Below are 22,423 nucleotides of genomic sequence, written 5' to 3'. Positions count from 1 at the left end.
ACGGGTGAAATGTGGTGCGAATTTATGGGGACTACACTAAAAGGAGAAAGCATTTATGCATACATTGTACAAAAATGACCAATGACGTAAAATAAATAAAATGTAGAAAGATTTCACATCTGAATCATCAAGAGATATTTTTTAAATCATTATCACTGCTTTACCTTGCCCCTAGTAAATCAGAATTGCTGGGGATAGAGCCTAAGCACAAGTACTTATAGAACACTCTAGTAATCCTCATGTGTTCCCATGATAGCAATATCACAACAGGTCTTCAATAAGAAAATCTGGTATGTTAAACTTACAATCCAAATGCTAACTGCTCAATGAATAACAGTGAAAATGAGAAGCCCTCAAATTAAAAAATTCTGGGAAATGAAGTACCTGTTCTGATATATTGTATTCCAAACATTCTCTAGTATAGACCAGATTTCTTGATGCCTGTTGGGTTGAGGGAGAGGAGAAGCTGAGAAAATGGTGACTTCTTGGCTATTAGACTTCACAGAATTGGTGTCTTCTTGCTTTTTACCAGCTATATTTTCTGAAGGATTTTGCTGAAGTTTTGCCTTGACCTGGTGAGATAAAAATTACATGAAATGCCACTAGTAGAAGTAAGAGAAACAGAAAGTCAATTATGCTTATAAACATTTTACATTTCTGGGAAGTGCTGACTATTCTTTATCATTGAGTATGTACAGAATATTCCCAGAAAAAAAATGAGAGCTAGAAAAGATATTTTTCTTTCCTATTTATGCAAAACATTTCTGATCTATTTACTATAGTGACCTTTCTTAGTTAACATGTTGTCCATTTAAGACTACAGTTTGGACACACAGTTCAAAATAACATACAGGGTCTTCCAGAACCTTAGAATTTAGTAAAATGAATGATAATGCAAAGTTATGCCAAAAAAATAAAACCAGGATAGAATTTACACTTTATCCTGTGGACACTGTGACCCAAAAAAAGGTATCTAAATTATGTGCTGACATGCTCAGACCTGCACTTGAAGACAAACTGTACAGAAGACTGGCTAGAAAACTGAAATAATCCAGGAGAAGAATCCTAAAAACTTGAGTTAAGTTGTTAAAGGTAGCTGAATAACAAGAAAAATTAAAATTAATATAAGAAATATTTTAAAAGACTTGACAAAAAACTAGATTCAGAGAATGAGGGAGACCCCAAGATTTTTTAAGCTCGGTATCTCTAAAAGCAATATAGTACAAACAATGGAAATTTAGGGTATACCCATAAAATCTAGGAATGTGTTTTAAATATCCTTCCCATTTTTGTCAGTTTATATTAATTATAAACTAATAAATACACAAGGATAGAAAGACATTCTATTCTGAGAAAGCTTTTAAACCACTATATACACTTGAAATAAAGACCAGAATTTACCTTAATATCTCTTTTCCTCAGCTCTAAAACAGTAGTGTATACAACTATGCAAATGGAATTCTTTACCAAACATCTATAAAGTACTACCATGTGCTAGGGACTAAGTGCTTTACAACTATTTATTAACTTATTTAATAACAATTCAGAAGCAAAGATTATTTCTTTTTATTTTATGAAACCAAGAATTAAAAACAAACACTCAAAAAAGTAACTAGAGAAAAAAATACAACTTGTCAAGATGGAAATCCTAGGGGTCATGCATCTAAAGTTTATTAACAAAACTGATTTTAATTATGCTACAATCTTGGCAGAGATAAGTCTTATTTTATTGGTGATTGGAAAGCCTGTAAAAGGAAAGTGTAAATTACCATACTCCTATTCCTAACACAGTTACATGAAAATCTCAAAAATGATAATGGTAGTTATCTTTCCATTTTGGTTTCTCAAAAGCCTTTTTGGAAGCAAAGGAAAAAAATGACCTCTCTCTTTTTCAGATTTTCTATACTTGGTAAATTAAGATTAAGGGGCTTTTTTTCCCTTCCTTCTTTTTTTTACAATTACTGTGTTTAGATACCCAACCTCTGGAGATACAATCTATTCCTTTTTGTTGGTTAAGTTCCTGAGATATGACTATGCATTTATCAAATCTAATGCAATCTACCTAACAATACCTACTGAAAGTATACTTAAAAGTCCAAGCTAACGCTCAACATTACTGACTGACTTAGACAATAATTATTGCTAACATGGAAATAAGGGAGCAACATCTCAAAATTAAATTATGGAAACATTACAGTTTGTTTCAAGAAATCACAATAATGCAAAGCACTAATGAGGATACTGAATCTTTCCCAGTTCTCATGACTCTTTTTTATTATCGACTAGAATATTAGGATCTGGGCGTCAATAATTTACTAAATAACAATTTATTATTTCTTAAAAATATACTTACTTATGCATACAATAACTTGGTTACAGGCCAGAGCAGAGGTGTGAGGGTGAAAGGACTCACCAGAGACAGAGTGGGGAACAGACCAGGCCAAGGGAAGCAGGCAAGACAGGAGAGATCTGCTCACCACAATTTAATATTTTTAAATACTCAATGGGCAACACAGAGTGGGCAAACCATTATCCAATAACATTTCATTTTACCATCACAGATTCATGACTCCTCACATTTCTGGGTTTCCAGCTAATGACACTTCACACTCATTATTACTCTTATCTCAACCTTTCCCACATGTTTTTTATTTCAATCTTTATTGAAAAGATGCCAACCCTGTAAGAATACTAAACTTTTCATTTTGTTCCATTATTATTTCACTGAAGATTCACTTAGGATCCAATTCTGTGATGGAAAGGACAATACATCTTTCCCTACATAATTCAAGTATAATATCTATTATGCAATCTCCTAAATTCCTAAGCCCATCCTCTCCTGCCAATAGATCTAAAGGTCAAACTTGCCACAGGAAATAACAACTACCAATGTTAAGTCAGAAAATCATTTCACCCCTTACAGCACTCCTTTTCTCAAGAATTATCAAGAGTTTCCTGTAAGTTTTACTCCACAAGATTCTCCCTTATGCAAGTAAATTCTTGTGGATAAAATATATATGGTAAAGTATAAAACATGTCTGCAAGGTTAAAAAATTGTATTATATCCATTTTAATTTCCAGGTTAATAATAATAGCTATATAAGATATCCTGTATTTTAGGAAATACATATGGAATCATTTCAGGGCAGCGGTCAGCATATCTATACTATAGACTCAAATAGTTCAGGGGAAAAATGAAGATGAATATAGATAGATGGAGAGCTAGGCAGATAGAGAAAACAATAATAGAAATATGACTAAATGTGAACCCTGGGTATTTCCCAGATACAAATTCGAATTCTTTGTACAACTCTTGTACCTTTTTTGAAAGTTTCGAAATAGCTTTCAATTGAAATTATTTGCAAATAAAAGTGAAACAGAAACATTACTGGGCACCACTGCCAAAACCCTGATACACTAAGATTTTAAAGGGGTTTAGCATCTGCATGTTTGAAAATATTTCCTAAGTATTTTGATGCATGGTGTGATACCCTGATTTGGGGTACTAGAAAATGACTAGTCAAACAACAAGGCAAAGCTTTCTTCTATACCTTCATTCTATAAATGAATAATATAAAATACCAGTAACTGCTATGATACTTCTTCCATAAAGGAATGTGTGTTTTGTAATTTGTAATAAGAATCACTTACTCTTCTTTCAATTCATTTAATATTTACTTAATGCCTTTGGTTAGAATAAGTTCAAATTAAAATAGCCTTCACCCAACATCTGCTAAATACACGTTTAGAATGTATGTGATTAGCTATTGTAAATGACATGCCAAAGGTATCTTACCTCTGTAAATGTTTGAAGTAGTTTGCTTACTTGAGCAAAGGCCTGAGGAAGAATACCATCATAATTTGACCTTGTACTGAAAGCATGTAATAAACTTTTAGAATCTTGAAGTAGGAATTTCACTGTTGTAAAATCCACTGCACTGTTAGCTGTTAACAGAAAATTAAGCAGGAAAAAATATGTATGAATGAATAGAGAATTAAAAAATATCCTTGGAAAACCAACCTAATATAAACAATAAAAGAACATGAATTAAAACAATATTCTTATAGCTGATTTCAGTTAACTTCAAGGTACAAAATAAAGAGAAAGAATATAATAATCTTCAGAAGGGAGATAATCACCAAGCCACAGAGTTAAAACTATAGATTTTTGGGCCCTCCCTGGTGGCACAGCAGATTAAAGCATAGCACTGAGATGCTAAAGCCACTTCAGCAGGAGTTTGATTCCTACCCCGGAGGTGACCCACATGGTGTGGTAGACCTCTTGCACCCCGCAGCAATATACTTCCTCAGTCGGCACTGTTCTGCTCCCCACTCTGTCCCTGGTGAATCTTCTCAATGGCCCTGCACCTCTGGCCTGTACCCCAACTCTCTCTGGCCTGTACCCCAACTCTATATGCATAAATTCATAAATCTTAAAAAAAAAAAGAAAAAAACTACAGATTTTCAAGTGAGGCTGTTTCACATACAGATTACGAAGGCATGGGAAGAGTCACCTGTAAGTGCTTCTCATGATCAAACTGATAATTACAGGTTGTGTTTAATTTCAGACTCCATAACATGAAGTATACAACTAAAATTACTAGAAATTGAATTTATTAATTTCTCTGTGTATACCATGTCAGCAAAAATTATGCCATTTGAATGATCTAAAACACATTTATACATATATATTAAATTATGCCATTTGGGTAATAGCAAGCTATGAACAGGTAAAGGCAGACTATTCCTAACCCCATCCATAAATTAGTGAAGTGAAAGTGTAACACTTTTTCAAGGAACTAAAATTATATTCCTATCTTAAGCCAAAATTTACAATAATCTTTGAGATTTTAAGTTATAAACTTTTTTTTTAAAGATTTATTTATTTATTCGTACAGAACTCGGGTACAGGTCAGAGATGTGGAGGGTGAGAGGATTCACCAGAGACAGAGTGGGGAGCAGAACAGGCATATCTACAAAGTACACTGCTGAGGGGAGCAGCGGGCGGGTCAGGAGAGGTCTGCCTCGCCATGGGCCCTTAAGTTATAAACTTTTAAGTAATTTTAATGTCACCAAAAAATCAGAACAGATTTCCACTAATAAGGTAGAATACGGCACAAATGCTTTCAAGGGGATTTGAAATAGCCATGCTACAGTGTGTTTTATTTTCTTTAAATGTTCACAGTTTCAGAGACGATGAAAAAACAGTCCATTTTTTCAACAGCCAAAAAATTATGAATTACTCTGTATCACACAGAATTTGCTATTGAAATGCTGAAAAATCACATGAAAATAAAGATTTTAATAATAAATGGCACAATATTCAGAAAAATTTAATGTGATGGTAAGAGCCAATCTCCCAGCTTCCCCTTTATTAATCAAAAACAAGAACAAAAAACCTAGTGCATTTTCTTCCAAAAGAACACTTTCGGTTACATTTAAAGTCAATGACTAATTTAAATTCCTGTAGGAAAAGGGAGTTGAAAGATACTGTGTACTCTGTTAAGATAATGTAAAATATTCTGAGAACACAATTGTACACAACTTCTCCTAAGGATGTTCCTCCAAAGTGTCTATGTTCAGTACTTCTGTCCTTGAACTAAACATTTCATTTCTGAATTTAAAAGTTGTTTACTAAGATTATGGTCCAAAAAGGAGTAACAATGATAAATTCAGTATCTAGACACAACATAAAAATAAGTCTACATGGCTGAAATAGCTCAATGTTTATATAAAAAGTAATTATTTAGACTGAAGTTAATATAAATAACAAAGTCAGTAAAAGCTATGAGTCATTTTCACATAATTTCCTATAAACTGATCTAAGGATACATAACTCAACAGCTGAGGATCTATTAAAAGTTAGTAACCAAAATCATAAAACCTTGATTTTTTTATAATTCAAAATCATTTTAGAGCAAAAGATACCACTACAGTATATAGTATATTCTTGACAAGTAAATACTAGGCATGAGAGTCTTGTAGACCAAGGACCAATAAACTAGGCACACAATGATTCCAAAATAATATTTTAGAACAGAAGGAACAGTCACTATCTCTTTGCCAGTCAAAACGTCTGCCTATCTATCAGGCTTCATGTAAATGCAAAACACTATCTCCAGCTGGAAAAACAGAAAAGTGGAAGAGGTTGTTAAAGCTCATATGTGGCTTAAGGGCTTTCTCTTCTGATAGAGCCAACTAAAATGCTCCAATAAAAGGTACAAGAAGTGTTTATGCATCTTCTGTAAATCTGTTTTGAAGACATGTCCAATATGTTGTTCCATGTTTTTTACATAATGCTACACACTTAATAAATCACTTCTATAGGTAAAGACAATGCCAGGAAACTATCCTTCTTTTAAAAACAGGCAGCTTTTAAAAATAAACTTTTACCCAACACTTAACCACTTCCTTAGACACCAAGTAAGATTTTTAAATCCCCAAGAGGAAATTTTTTAAGAGAAAACATATTTCAAACTGCTTGTAAGTTCAGAGAAAGAGAGAGTATATATTTGAGAGTATATATTTGTTTTGTTTTTAGCTTCCAGGAAGCTTGATGTTAAAATCCATGCTCAAATACTACTTTTTTTAATGATAAAATTATCACTTATTTTTCATTATCTGGCTCGTGAGCTCTTTAAAATTTAATTTAATCACTCAAGTACTCTGGTTGTTAGTTAGTGGCACTCTGTATTCTTTTAATTTTAAAGGTTTTAGATTTTTATGTTTGTTTATTCTTGCATAGAACAGGGGTGTAAGCCAGAGGTACAGGAGGTGAGAGGATTCACCAGAAACAGAGTGGGGAGCAGAATAAGCAGATCTACTGAAATACACTGCTAAGAGGTATAATGGGAGAGACAGGATTGGCAGTGGAAGAGCTATACCATGTCAGTTCCCTGGCTAAGTATCAAACTCAGGCTGTTGCAATGGGCCGTTCAGGTGGTCAGACTGAGACTTACCCTCTAGGCCACTAGGGAGGCTCCATTATTTTTTCAAAAAAGAATGGATTTAACTAACATGTAATGAAAGTAAGTAAAGTAGATGCAGTCCATCTTTAGAGTTAGAGCAATAAACCAACTGAATATCCAATAATGGTCACAGTTGTCATTCTTCAAGATTTAAATTGGGACAAATCACATACTCTATCAGTGAGAATTTCCTTAATTAAAAATAATGAGCTTTAGGGTCCCTTCCTGGTGGTGCAGCGGGTAAAGCACAACACTAAGAGGCTAAAGCCACTTCACAGCATGAGTTCGATCCCTGGCCAGGTAGCTGACCCACATGGCACAGCAGACCTCTTCTGACCTGCCCACTGTGACCCTCAGCAGTGTACTCTGTCAGTCTGCCTGTTCTGCTCCCACTCTGTCTCTGATGAATCTTCTCACGCACCACACCTCTGGCCTGTACCCCAGTTCTGTAAACATAAATAAATATATAAATATTTTAAAAATAAATAAATAACCTTAGTGTTTCTTAGTCAGTGTATCACAACGTTTTTTTCTAGTCTTTTATATTCAAATCTCACCTAGACTCTCCATATGCAGATAAATTAAAGGTGTCCGGTTAAAACTGGAACTAAGGACTAAAGGCCCAACCCCTACAACATATTCCATTAACCTTTCTACCCTTGTCAAGCTGTGGTAGGTTGAAAACATTACAAGAAGCCTAAAGACATATTTAAACTCCAGCAACTAAATGGTTGATGGTGATTTCTTTCATTTCTAAAATTCATTATGCAACAAAGCAAATATTACTTATTCAAATATTAAATGGAACCCTAATACACTGTTTTTTAAATTAGCACATGAAATGTACTACAGTGTGTGCTAAACATAGTGAGAAAAGGGAAAAAAAATTTGAATAATTCTATTTACATACCCAAATAAAATATTAAAATATGGCTTAAGAGTTTTCAAATATTACTAAAAGTTATATATTCACAATATTCAGTAACATCAACAGTGTCACCATTACAGTTACACTTTCTATGAATTATATCATCCAGCTAACAAAAACTCCCTTTTGAAATTAGAAATATAGTTAAAAACTAATTAACTAATTTTTGATTAATTCATCTTCATATTCCATGGGCACTACCTGCTAATCTGACTTAATACTTTAACATAACAGTGATAAAGATAAAACAAGACTCATACCTTTACAGAGATTTTCATACAGGCTCTCAATGGTTACAAGCAAGTTCTTTTCCATAACTAATCCAAACACAGCCACCCAATGTTTTCTAAAGCACTGTAATAAATGTATTAGAGTCCATGGTGGTTTCAAGTACAGCATCTAAAAAGTATTTAGAAAAAAATTAATATGTACTTATTTATTATACCTATGATTTAAAAGTACTTATGAATTCTCATGTATACTTCAGGGTATAGTTAGTTGAATTACTTTTTAAAGGGAAGGTTTTTTTTTTTTTAAGATTTTATTTATGCACACAGAACTGTGGTACAGACAGGCCAGAGTTACAGGGGCGGTGAGAGGATTCACAAGAGACAGAGTGGGGACCAGAGCAGGCAGATCGCGAAGTACACTGCTGAGGGGAGCAGTTGGTAAGACAGGAGAGATCTGCCACACCATGCGGACCACCTCCAGGGTGGGGAATTGAACTAGCACTGAAGCGACTGCGGCTAGCTTGCAGTGCTGCGTCCTATCCTATTGAGCTACCAGGGAGGGCCCAGGAAAGGTATTTTATTAAAAGCCAATCATAATCTTGAAATACTAATTCCACTGAGAAATGCTTTGTTGAAATTTGTATTCACACTTATAGTTTCTAAAACTACATACAAAAAGAAGGAATAGTTCTAGTCAGAAATGATCTTCAATCTTTTTCAACATAGCATTCTCTGAAAAAATAAATCTAATTATTTCATATATAACTAGTAATTGATGCTATACTCTTGCAAAAACATGTTCATAAAGAAAACATGATCATATGGTACTAGAAAAATGTCAGCATGTTCTTCCAAACCACTCATATGCATATGAGTCAACCCTCCCAGTATGTTCTAATCATTCATCATCTTGGTTCAATACTTGATAAAATAATCAATCAGCAAACAAATATACTGGCAAATTAACCTGTCAGTGAATATCTGGAATATATATAATCTACAATTGATGGGAAATAAACAAAATCAGTAAGCAAAAAAGTAAAAAAAAAAAAAAAAGATCTTGCTAATATAAGCAAATAAATACTATGATTTTCCTATTAAAAGACATGATGAAATACATAGTACTCTCTGAATACGTATTGTTAGAGAACATTCCTACACTAAACATTTTAACTCAAACTAAACATGAGAGAAATATTTATGAAGTCAATCAAAGCTCCATGATTGTAGTGTGTCTGACTCACAATACTGATATGGAGTGTTTGTTCGCTGAAAAACAGCAAAAGATAAATAAAACATAGTCCTTGGAAATGCTCATCACATAATTTGCAAAAGTTATTTCAAAACTTCAAGAAAAGTACAGTGAGACATAGATTATTACAATAAAGCTTATGTATTTTTATATTCATTACATAAAGTTACAAATATATAATAATATAAAAGAAATTTTCAAATAATTGAAATAATCACCTCCATCCAAAGGTTTCCAAAAGCAATTTTCATTTCTGTTTCTAATATTGAAGATAAAGCTGTTCCAAGAGATTTTTCAAGATCAGATATAATGCTTTCAAGTAAAATGGGTAGTCCAGAATTTTTTGATTCTTCTTCATAGCTTTCTTCCAAAGATGCTGCTTCTTTAAAACAAGTAATTACAAGCTTTATTTAGGACACAAATGAAAACTATCAATATTATATTTACATTATCATTTAAGTATATATAATATTTGGCTATAAATAATAAAAATATACAAAGTATCTAAATAACCTAATCAGCCCTTTCATTTTTAAAAATAATATTTAGAAACATGTATCTCCAGTCTATGTTTTAGATGACACAAATATATTACTTTAGCAAATGCTGTCTTTTTGACAATAGGCAAGGAAATAGTTTTACGAGTAGGAATTAAAGAAATGTTATCGTACTTTCCAACGTCCATTTTATTATTATCAAATAGGAAAAACTAAAAGAACACTATGCATTTAAAGAAAACCAAGGATCAAAATGTGTTTTATTTTTCAAAACTATATTCTTCTAATCATAGCCCACATCAATAAACTGTTTTTAAAAGACCAAAATCTCTGCCTTAACCACTTTTATGCTTCTCCTTTCAAAAAGAGCACATCACTAACATTACTATCTTGATACTTGAAAGCAAACACAATTTTATTTATGGCCAAATTAAAAGTATTAAGTGACTTATCTCTACAAATACAAGCTAAGAATTTAAAATGATAGTAACAGACAAAACTAAAGGCATGTTACTCCTGCAAAATCTAAATATCACTGAATATTATGATAAAAGAAACACTTATCACCAAAAAGATCAAATAAATGGCATGTGGATATATGAATTTTTACTTAATAATATATAAAAAGTGCAATATTAGACATTTCAAAAATTATTTTTCCCTTAGAGGGAAAAGGTAGGATGTATTTTTAAATAATGTCAGATTTAATAACAGTATTCCATCAAATACCAACCTATAAAACAGATTATTCTGATTAAAAAGATACAAATAACAGGTCTTTAAAGTTACCAAAATAAAGCTGATTTTAAAAAGAAATTAGCAATTAAATTTTATGCACCTTAAACAAAAATTTCCTAAAGCTGGTATTTAGCTAAAAGGTATCCTCTGACATGTATAATAAAATAGCATGTACACAGTGATTATAAATATGTAAAAATGTGTAAGTGTATAAAATCTCAAATTAATTCATGGAAGTATATGCAGAAGGCAATAAAGTTAATTAACTATGCCAGTTTTTGGATTACCATTATTTCTAACATTAACATTCCAGCAAATATTCCAAATCACTTTAATGTATATGATAAAAACTTAGTATTAATTCCAATGTTACCAATAATCTTAGTGCAAAATAAGTATGTCTAGTTATTCACAGTAAGAATACTACCTGCTTTCAATTGTTGCTTAGATATACAAGGTTGATGACATACATCTGTGTTCAGAGATAAGTTTAATAGTTCTGCACTCAATTCTTCTTTACTGAGTGACTTCACTCCACTTATAAGGCCTTTGTTTCTTAAATTTCTATCATCCCTGAGGTTGGGGTTAAGAGGAAAAAATATTTTTTATAAGATAAATGACATAGTAACTGAAAACACATGGGATCTGATTCTCAGCATAAATATTAACAAAAGATAATTTAAAAAATAGAGACAATAAAGAAATGAGCATACAACAATTACATTACATGAGCTTTTGAGGATAATAATTTTTATTCACTATCTTTTCTGAAGTACCAGGCACTTTATAAGCAATGCGCACACACACACTCTCTCAATCCATTTAATTCTCACAACAAACATCTGAGGTAGTAGTGGCACTATTTATCTCCATTTTGCAGATGACTGAGATGTAAAGAGGTTAATAAGTGACTTATCCAAACTTATACCTCCAGACACAAAAATTACACTGATGAGAGCTACAGTGCCTTATTTTTTTGCCTGGGGATAATTCCCAAATTATCAATGACTTAGTGAAAATGCAAAGTCACAAAGGCCTTAGAGCTTTAAATGTCCTAAGACAATGTTCAAGACTGGCTAAGAGAAAGTTAAGAGAGAAACTAAGAATGGGAAGAAACCACAGAGGAGGTGAGCACTAAAATGTGCATATTAATTCTGTCCAGAAAAACCAAACACACTGCCAAGATAGAATGTAATCAATAGACTCAGACTCAGATATGACACAGATGTTGAAAGCACACATAACAGGGGATTTAAAAGAATTTGATTAATTCATTCCCTGGCTTCAGGACCAAAATAATTTGCTTAACATGTTAAAAGTTTTCACAGAAAAAGTTAACAGCATGCAAAATCAGACGGACAAATTTTGTACAGGTTAAAGTAAATGGATGGAAAGTAACATACCATTTCTTTCTACTAATATTAATATACTAGTAAAGAAGACTTCAAAGCCAGGAATATTATCAGGGACAAAGAGATACATTATCTAATGAGTAAGGGGCCAGTTCTCCAAGACAATCTTACAGGTGTATGTATATTACTAAAGAACTCCATAATAAATGAAGTCAAACAAATAGAACTGAAAGAAGAAATAGAGAAATGCACATTTATACTTGGAGATTCTAATAGTCCTCTGTCAGTAACAAATAGATAATTAGCAAAGTTACAGAAGTCCCTAATAATGCTATCAACCACTCTAACATAATTGAAATGTACAAAATCAGTCCATCCACAAGATGAAATACATATCCTTTTCAAATGCACATAAAGTATTCACTAAAGTAGATTATATTCTTAGCCATAAAATAAACTTTAGCAAATGTAGAAGCATATAAATGATATAAATTGTGCTCTTAAGCCATGACATAATTAAATCATAAATTATAAACAAAAAGATAAATGGAAATTTTGCAAATATCAGGAACTAAGGAAAAGCATCGAAATAGCCTATGTGTCAAAGAGGAAATCACAAGGGAAATTATAAAGTGTACTGAATTAAAATGAAAGTGCAACATACTGAAATTTGTGAAATGCAATTAAACTGTGCTTAAACTAAAATTTACAGGAGTTTCAAATACATGATCTAATCTTACACCTTAAGAAAGTAAAGAGCAAAAAGGAGTACAGAATTATCTCCTGGGGTAATGGAGTATTCTATATAGTCAAAGGGTTGTGGGTTACACCAGTGTATGCATTATCAATACTGTCTACTTAGGAGTTGTTCATTCTAATATATGTGTATTTTTCCTCAAATACAAGTAATTGCATAAAAATAACCATGTAGGGGGCAGGAAGTGGATGAAGGCATGAGTAACAACACAGGAGAATTTAGTAACTGTTGTAACCAGTACATAATTTATTAATGCTTGTTCACTTTGAATATTGTTGAATTTCTCCATAATAAAAGTTTCAAAACTTGACTCATAACCAATAAATTTTTATCAAATTTTTGTTCTCAACTACTCCTTGGGGTATTACATTGACTTTCCTCTGATTTTTCAAGAATTCTATGAATGTTACATAATTTAAATCAAAGTGAAATTCTGATACATGAGATTTAAATCTCATGTTTCTGTAGATTATACACTTTAGAAATGTGAGCTATAATTGAACATTTTTATTTGGCAGATTAATAAAATTATGTTTTGATCCTTGGTATGGAATACACAATAAGATTCTTTAAAACTCTGTTATGTCTCTATTATTAAAAGAAATAATAAATGGCTATGAGACTCACGTGCACAGTATAACAACAGAACAAGGGAATAATTCCTGGTATTGAAGACAGCATTTTAATACTCGATCATCATTGTTTTCATCACTTAATCCATCTGCAAATTTAGCAAAAGAAATTGTTAATAAGCATTAGGTACTAGAAATCTGTGTACTATATCAATAATCTAGGTTGTGACAATAAATGAACATCTAAAAAGAAAGTAAACTTTCTACATGAAAAGAGGAAAACAAAGCACAGCAAAGCAATGCCTTGAAAATTCTGGATGTAGAATCCAGTTTGCATATAGTAGTGGATTTAATAAAGTGTTAGTTTATTACTAAAATGGAACAGGATATGCCTATTAATAAACACCACAAAATGTGATCAACAGATTAAATGACAGACTAGAAACCCAAAGTTATGAATTCAAGCTCAAGTCAGTAAATGATTATAAATAACTACATGATTACATAAGCTTAAAATGATCTTAACTTAAAAATAATTCTATAAACTAATAAACAACTTTTTTACAAACAGCATAACCATTTTCATGTGTCTCTTTCCCTTGTTCTCTTAAGCAGTAACATTTAAAGATTTATAGGAGATGGCAAAATATAAACACATAAAGTAATTTCTGATAGATGTTAATCAGTGACTGACAGGATGTCCTCCAGCATTCTCCAAGCCTTAAAGCATGAAGGAAATGTTTGGGTTTTGTTTTTTTTTTTTTTTTTGGTTAAAATACAATGTGTAAAAATAGAACCAAAGATGGTATTTCTCACTGGTCCTTCCAATACCTGCTCAGAACTTTCTTGGGTAAACAATCAATAATACAGAGTGCACAGCCACACTCAAAATTGAATTTTTAATAACAATCTTTGAAACCTGGATCCAAAGACTAATTTAAGCAGTCCTCATGGAGTTTATGGCATTAAAGTTCAAGACGTATTAGTCAATGAGCCTAAACTTTGTTTCTAGATTGTAATCTTTTTTCCCTCAACTTTTAGCCTATATTACTTAGTCCTCTAAACATTCAAATTTGAAAAGCCATTCATTCACACAATGAAATTATATAGGACATAATTAATGCCAGGTGCCTGTACTAAGTAATTGGATATGTGAAGAACAAATTAACTCTTCAATAGTTCACAATATTATAGTGAAGCTAGACTTAATTTAACTCAGTGAATGAAACTGAAGATGTCCCTCAGTTCTTTAATCAAACAACAGAAGCACACAGACATGTTACACCATCATTCTTCTTCCTTTTTAGTTTGCAAAGTAAATACTACAATGATGAAAATGGGGTGGCTCAAAATCACTGGCTAATTTAAAGCAACCCATTTAACAGACAAAAAGTTTAAAGGTTTCAGTAACACAATGCTGCTCTCAGGGTATGGAAGTTCAAGACAATCCATTCTATCACTTTTTTAGGATATAAATCTACAAAATAGGGCCCTCCCTGGTGGCCCAGCGGGTTAAAGCACAGCACTGAGAATCTAAAGCCGCTTCCGCATGAGTCCGATCCCAGCCTGCCCCAGAGGTGACCACATGGCGTGGCAGACCTCTCCTGGCCCGCCCGCTGCTCCCCTCAGCAGTGTACTTCGTCGATCTGCCTGTTCTGCTCCCCACTCTGTCTCTGGTGAAGCCTCTCTCCACCCCTAAGCCTCTGGCCTGTACCCCGGTTCTGTATACACAAATAAATAAATCTTAAAAAAAAAAAAAAATCTACAAAATACATGTAAAGCTGCAAGATTATTCACAACAAATATATTCAAGTAATACTGTCAAGTACATGCTCAGGTACTATTTAAAAGTGACAATGAAAACTCAAAACAGACCCTTAAGTTTGAATGCCTCCTTTTCCACATGTACTCTTGGGTAAAATGCTCAACTGTGAGAATTAAATAAGAAAATTTATATGAAGCACTTGGCCCAGTAAAGTGCATAGCAAGAGCTTTCTAAGTAATATATACATATTAATTTAGACTCAGCTTAGATGGCACCTGAACAGCAATGCTTTTTACTCATGTGTAACACCAAAATTAATTCCATATAAATTACAGCTATTATTTTTAATATTTAATAAAATTGAAGCTCCTTGATAACACATTTTGTCTGTAGCAACAATACTTAGAACAGCCCCAATGCTGCAGGTATATTTGTTAATGAATCAGGAAAGACTTAAGATAAAAAATAATGGAACAAATATTTGGTGGGACATATGGTCATCTCACCTATAACAGGGAAAGTCTCCTCTACAAATGATGCTGAGAAAACTGGATGCCACACGAAGAATGAAACTAGGCTATTTCACACCATATGCAAAAGTCAACTCAAAATGTATGTAAAACCTGAAAACTAGCAATATATATAGAAGGAACACAGGCAAAACATTTCATTACATAAACTTCAGAAACACCTTTGAGGACTCATCTCCATAAGCAAGGAAAATATAAACAGCCAGGATTACATCAAACTAAAAAGCTTGTACAGACAAAACAGCAACCAAAGCAAAGAGACACCCTAATGAAATATCCCCATACTAAACATTTGATAAGAGACCAAAAGGGACTGATGTCAAAGATCTACAAAGGGCTCACACAACTCAACAAAAATAAACAACCCAATCAAAAGATGGGCAGAAAAGCTAAGACACTTCTCCACAGAAGAAATGCAATGACTAATAAGCAAATGAAAAATGTTTACCATCACTTATTATCAGAAAATACAAATCAAAACCACTTCATATGAGATACTACTTCATACCAGTGACAATGACCCATATTTACAAACACAAGTGCTGGTGGGGATGTAGGAAAAAATAAACTCTCTTATACTGTTGGTGGAGATGTAAACTACACCAGACTCTATGGAAAGCTGTGTGAGTAATCTTCAAAACACTAAAAATGGATCATACTATCCAGGTATTCCACTCCTAGAACTATGCAAAGGACACAAAGCACTAATTCTCAATGAATGTTGCACTCCTATGTTTACTGCAGCACTATTTACAATTGCCAATATATGAAAATGATCTAAATGCTCCAGAGCAGATGAATGGATTGAGAAGATATGGTATATATACAAAATGGAATACTACTCAGCAATCAAAACAGATAAATTCATGCCATTTGAGGCAACATGGATAGACCTGGAAGGGAATATGCTAAGCAAGTAGGTCAGAAGGGAAAAGGTAAATATCAGATGTCATCACTTAAATGTGGAATATAGAGAAACCAAATAAAGGGTCAAAGAAAAACTCTGAAAGCTGACCACAGGTATGAGGCATCCAAGAGGGAAGTAGGGATGGAGGGTAAGGAGGAGGTTGGAGCATAAGAGACTATGATGATGGACTAGGGTTCTTTGGTGGGAACTGAGCACTATACCTGAAGGCAAAAATCTCTTTGCAAAAATCCTTTTGCATATATTGTGCAAAAATTAATGATGTAAGGAAAAATTACTTAAAAATATTTATTTTATTCTAAAGCATAAAAAATGAATGGTGAAAAAAAAAGTCAGTGGGGAGATGGCAGATATCTTCATTTTTGTCCTTAGTAACTTTAACTTATAATAAAATACCTGGAAAATGTAAAAAAATTAAAATAACACATAAGTCCACCAGTTAATATAACCAGTTAAATATTCACCATCTATCTGTGAGGATATATGAATAATAGCAAATTTGGAATTACACTTTCTAGTCTTTAAAGTCTTGTTTTTTTTTTTTTTAAAGATTTTACTTTATTATTATTTATTCATACAGAACTGGGGTACAGGACAGAGATGCGGAGGATGAGAGGATTCACCAGGGACAGAGTGGGGAGCAGAACAGGTAGAGCAACGAAGTACAATGCTGAGAGCAGCAGCGGGTGGGTCAGGAGAGGTCTGCCACGCCATGTGGTCACCTCCGGGGCAGGCGGGAATCGAACTCATGCAGAACTGGCTTTTAGCTTCTTAGTGCAGTGCTTTAACCTGCTGCACCACCAGGGAGGGCCTTTAAAGTCTTGTTTTAATAGATAACATTAAAACATTTTTCAAAATACAGTATTTTGGTTTCTTGTATGACCAAAGCATTGCATGTTAGCTTCCTCAATTGTCAGTCGGGTTGTTACTTTTTTTTTTTCTGTATAAATAATTCTGTGATGAAGACTTTTACATAAATCACTGTGAGCATTTCTGACTATTACTTTAGGATCCATTTCCAGAAAAAGAATTATGTATTTAAACCTCTTGATACATACCACTAAACTGCTCTTTTGAAAAGTTACAAAAAAGTTACAAAAGTTACTTAACACTGCTAAGTGAGTCTTCAAAGAGTAACATTCTATATTCAGAAGGAAAAGAAAATATCAAAGGAAGTGACAAATGAAAACTATAAAAACTAAATTTTTATACATAAAAAGAAAAAGGAAACATTAGAAAAGGAAAACATTAGATACTTGCAGTGGACAGAGTACTAAATAATTGTATGTGTTTCTTGGGGCAATGGGATTTTCAGTTTTTTGCCTCTCTACCACTTGGGGGCCTCTGCACCTGTGTGTCTGGCCTCTCTGGGCACCTTGTGTGTGTGAAAGACCTGGATTAAGGCACTCCTGCATGCCTGCCTTAAGACAATCAATGGTGTGTGTCTCGAGGCAGCTGGGGATGCCTAGGTAGCCATTTGCCTATGTGGCCATGGTCTGAGGTGGTCTGGGAGTAACCTGGAAATTAAACCAAGCGCCTGCACAGAAAGTCCTCCCTGTACATGTGGCTGACATGTCCGCCTGTCCACATAAAAGTTGATTATCCTTTTTCTCCCCTGGACTCTGCTTCTCCTGTCACTGTCACATAATCAATCATACTGCTAATAGCAGCAAAAGTGCCATTTACTAGGCAGCATAGTCTTGCCTTGCAAGTCTGCTGCACAATTTGTCCTTCAAGTGTGTCTTTGGGAGCATGCAGGTACATTCCCAACCACCAGAGTTTTTCTGACCAAATCTATGTAATTTTCACAAACAATTTTGACCTGTATGTTATTTATGCCCATTTCATTGTAGTTTCTTCCCTTTTAACTTTCCCCCACTCAGGTTCATAAACTCAGGCTAGTCAGATTTCAAATCCTAGGTTTCTGTCATAAGAATAAACACTACATCAATTAAACTCAATTTTGAAGAGAGTTAAGGACAAGGCTGAAAGTCAACATGGACTACCTTCATTCAGTTTATGGCATTTTTCTTTTAATGTAAAAAAGCTTGTGTAAAAGACATACTGTTATACTACTCAAGTAAAAGAAAGTATACATGCAAAATAATGAAGTAGAATTGTCTGCAAATGTGCTCAACATATGTGAAGAAGAATAAAATAAATTTTGTTCTTGCCTTTGTCCAAACAGATTACTTTGACTCAGTAGTCCAGAATTGAATTTCAGCTTATCATTATAAAATAAGATGTAATTTTATTTGATAAAAATGACTAAAGATATTTCTAAAAGATATTATCAAATAATTATTAGGAGAATAAATGTACTAAGCACTCTGTCTTAAATAATCAGCTTGATAGAAAATAATGATAAAGAGCACATAAAAGAGTGGTTACACCATTTACATTACATCTACAACCCTATAACTAAAAGCAACTTCAGCAACTTAACAAAACAAGCATCTATAAATAACTATGGCCAAAATTTCTATTCAAAGTGAGCTGTTCTAAAATAATTTTCAGTCACAACCTATTGAAGAAATAGATTATCTAAGTTCTTTAACTTCCCTGTGCCTCAATTTCCTCATCAGTAAAACAAAGCAAGTCTTCCTTTAAGTGCTATAGGGTTTAAATGAGACACTGGCTATAAAACACTTGAAAGAGGATCTGAAGAAAAAAGTCCATAAAAGTGTTGTCATATTATCATTATTAACTATACTCATAAAATATAATTTATATCAGCAAAATAAAAAGGAAAAAAGATTAAAAGTAAGTAAAATTCCCATCTCTTAAGGATTGGTGCTTTATTGAAATGACAATCTAAATTAGGAATTAATTTTAATAACTGTGTAATTGTTTTCAAAGGGTCTTCTGTGTTAGCAATGTACACAAGAGTAGTCACGAGTAAAAATGTCATACTTGACATTTGCTTCAAAATAATGAAGTTCTAGAAGTTGCATGAGTATGGGAAATGGCAATGAGAATAAACAAGAATGACAAAAGTTTGCTAATTACTGAAAATGAGGATATGTGCATAGGAATTCACTATATTATCCTCTCTACTTCGGCATTTGAATTTTTATAAATAAAAAAGGTAAGCCTAGATGTCAATTTAATATATGTTCACTTTTTAAAGATTTGTTTGTTTGTGCATACAAAGCTGGGGTGTAGGCCACAGATGGAAGAGGGATGAGAGGATTCACCAGAGACAGAGTGGGGAGCAGAACAGGCATATCTACTGAAATACATTACTGAGAGGAGCATTGGGCACGACAGGAGAGGTCTGCTGTGCCATGTGGGTCACCTCCCTGGTGAGAGATCAAACTCCTGCTGCAGTGGCTGCAGATAGCTTCATGATACTGCATTTTAATCCCCTATACCATCAGGGAGGCCCTAATATATGTTCATTTTAAATTAAAAGAACATTTTAATGTTTTTTTTTTTAATCTGTAGGTGGTATTTATATGTGTTTCCTTTTTTTTTAATTTAAGAAGAAATAAAAAACATGATCAGGCAAAATTAGAACTTCACTAAATACCTTCTATCATAGCAAAGAAACCCTGTCTAATACTGGACTTCAGAGTATCACCATAGTGGTTTTTCCTTTAAAAACTCTTAAATAAAGAAAAATACTCAAATATATCACACTAAGTTTCTACTCAAAATGCATAAGCATTGCATCTTAGTATACTAAGATCTTTAAATATCTAAGTGAATAAATGAATAGCAGAAGTCAATTGCTTCAAAGATTTAAAACTAGCCATGTCAAAAGTCTTCTCAGAGCTAATACCATAATTAGATTCACTTTAGGATTTATTCCTTCATATCCTACAGTGATAAATTTATGGTATTTAAAATAATTGGAATGTACATATGTAAATAATTCTGAGCTGGAAAGAAACACATATTGAAAGAATGGAGTAAATCCTCCAAATGTATGTATAAGCCCTGTCAAGGCAACAGATTTTTTATACACAGATTTTTTTCAATAAGTTATATAAAACATAAAGAACATATTTATGTTATACATTTGAGTGATTTAAAAATACCTTTTAAAAAACAAAGGAAATGAGTAAAATTCAGGAAAATCTATGTATCTTTTTATAAAAACACATTTTTTATTACACATTTTGATGAACCACAGAAAAAAAACATGTGCCTCTTCATCAGACTAACTGCCTGCAGTGACACTGTGTTAGTTAATGTCACATAAATCTATATACCTAGATCACTTGCGGCCTCATCAATCAATTGATAATACTTTGAAAAAAGTTTCTAACGTACTATAAAGCAAATAACTATGCAGACATAACTATATAGTCATTAGATGTCTAAGTTATACAGGTATAACCTAAGAAGCAGAAAAATAAAAATCAACCAAAACTAAAACTCCAAACCATCACTAACCTTTCATTTCATACTTCAAGGTTTATAATTTTTTTTTAAAGTTTTTCAACATTTTCCTTCCACTAATAAGTCAGCACCCACAGAAATCTTAATCAGGAAGCACCCAGAAAAAAGAAAACTTACAAAGTTTTTGAGATGCAAGTTGCATAGACTGACCCCATAGTTTTCTATCTTGATCTTTGAGGCTGTCATTGATGAAATGAACTGCAGGAACAGCTTTGTGCTGGGCATGTTTAAGCAATTTTCCTGCCTTCATACGATCTAGCTCTTGCACAACAACCCAGGGAATTATTAACACAAGTCTGTCGAAGCCTAAAAAATAAAAAGATTTCTTAGAAGTCAACAAATATTTATTGAGCTATTACAATGAACTGCTGTAAAAGAACAGATTGCTTTATTATTTTTTAAAAGATTTACTTATTCATGCATACATGAATTGGGGCATAAGCCAGAGGTGCGGGGGGTGAGGGTGTGTGTGTGTGTGGGGGGGGTGTGAAGGATTCACCAGAAAGTGCAAAAAAGAACAGTCAGAGCTACTGAAATACACTGCTGAGGGGAGTAGCAGGCAAGACAGGAAAATTCTACTGCACCAGGTGGGTTAGCTCCCTGACCCGCTGGGGATCAAACTCCTGCTGCAGTGGCTGCCTGTAGCTTGATAGCATTCTTAACCCCATGCCACCAGGGAGGCCCAAGAACTGAATGTATAGAGTAAGGAATTCACAATCTAAATGAAAAGGCAATGCATTAAAAAAATGGAAATTGGGCCCTCCCTGGTGGTGTAGCGGGTTAAAGCGGAGCACTAAGAATCAAAAGCCACTTTCCACATGAGTTCGATCCCTGCCTTCCCTGGAGGTGATCCACATGGCACAGCAAACCTCTCCTGACCCGCCTGCTGCTCCTTTCAGCAGTGTACTTCATCGATCTGCCTGTTCTGCTCCCCACTCTGTCTCTGGTGAATCTTCTCACCACCCCGTAGCTCTGGCCTGTACTCCAGTTCTGTATGCACAAATAAATAAATAAATCTTTTTTTTAAAAAAAAAAAAAAGGAAATTAAAAGCAGACATATCAAAAGAATGGTGAGCAAATAAATACTACTGGAGATCAAAGAAGTGAGTTTAGACTGATAGGTTAAACAGTAAAGAATCATTTCTTTTTTACATAAGTTGACTGTACCATAAATGTGTTTATCTCTATATATATAATGTATATACTTAATAGCATACATGTATGAATATACTTAATAGTATATCCAAACAAAAATTTGTGAGGAAAAAAATCTGTATCATGGTTAAAATAAAATAATAACTCAGGGAAATACATGTCAGTAAATATGTTTCCTACATACCTGGGATTTCTGTTGTCTTCAGAATTCTAACAAATTTGAGATGATTCATTAGAATATTTGTGTCAATGACAATGAGAAGCTTTTTCTCTGAAGCAGTATTTGCTGGAAAAGAGCAATATTAAGATTTCATGGCACTTAATAACAGACTTGCATAATTACCAAA

At 33.2% G+C, this 22,423-nt stretch overlaps 1 protein-coding gene across 2 annotated transcripts in view; it reads right to left on the bottom strand.

The window, feature by feature from the left end:
* SWT1 (SWT1 RNA endoribonuclease homolog (S. cerevisiae)) overlaps window positions 1-22,423 on the bottom strand; it is an 86,477-nt gene that overhangs the window by 33,390 nt on the left and 30,664 nt on the right. For both annotated transcript variants that reach the window (XR_001145739.1, XM_012728848.1), the window contains exons 8-15: window positions 22,261-22,362; window positions 21,039-21,227; window positions 13,350-13,443; window positions 11,041-11,186; window positions 9,597-9,760; window positions 8,157-8,295; window positions 3,797-3,945; window positions 385-572 (exon numbers count right to left, since the gene is read on the bottom strand). Coding sequence is in view for 1 of the 2 variants with exons in the window: in XM_012728848.1 (XP_012584302.1) it covers window positions 385-572; window positions 3,797-3,945; window positions 8,157-8,295; window positions 9,597-9,760; window positions 11,041-11,186; window positions 13,350-13,443; window positions 21,039-21,227; window positions 22,261-22,362 (1,171 nt within the window). In the remaining variant the exon portion in view is untranslated. The remainder of the gene's footprint in view (window positions 1-384; window positions 573-3,796; window positions 3,946-8,156; window positions 8,296-9,596; window positions 9,761-11,040; window positions 11,187-13,349; window positions 13,444-21,038; window positions 21,228-22,260; window positions 22,363-22,423) is intronic.

Source organism: Condylura cristata, unplaced genomic scaffold (assembly GCF_000260355.1).
Source record: "Condylura cristata isolate star-nosed mole 26May11 unplaced genomic scaffold, ConCri1.0 scaffold00024, whole genome shotgun sequence".
NCBI lineage: Eukaryota > Metazoa > Chordata > Mammalia > Eulipotyphla > Talpidae > Condylura > Condylura cristata.
Note: the sequence above shows the minus strand (reverse complement) of the source record. Positions and strands in the feature narration are given on the sequence as shown.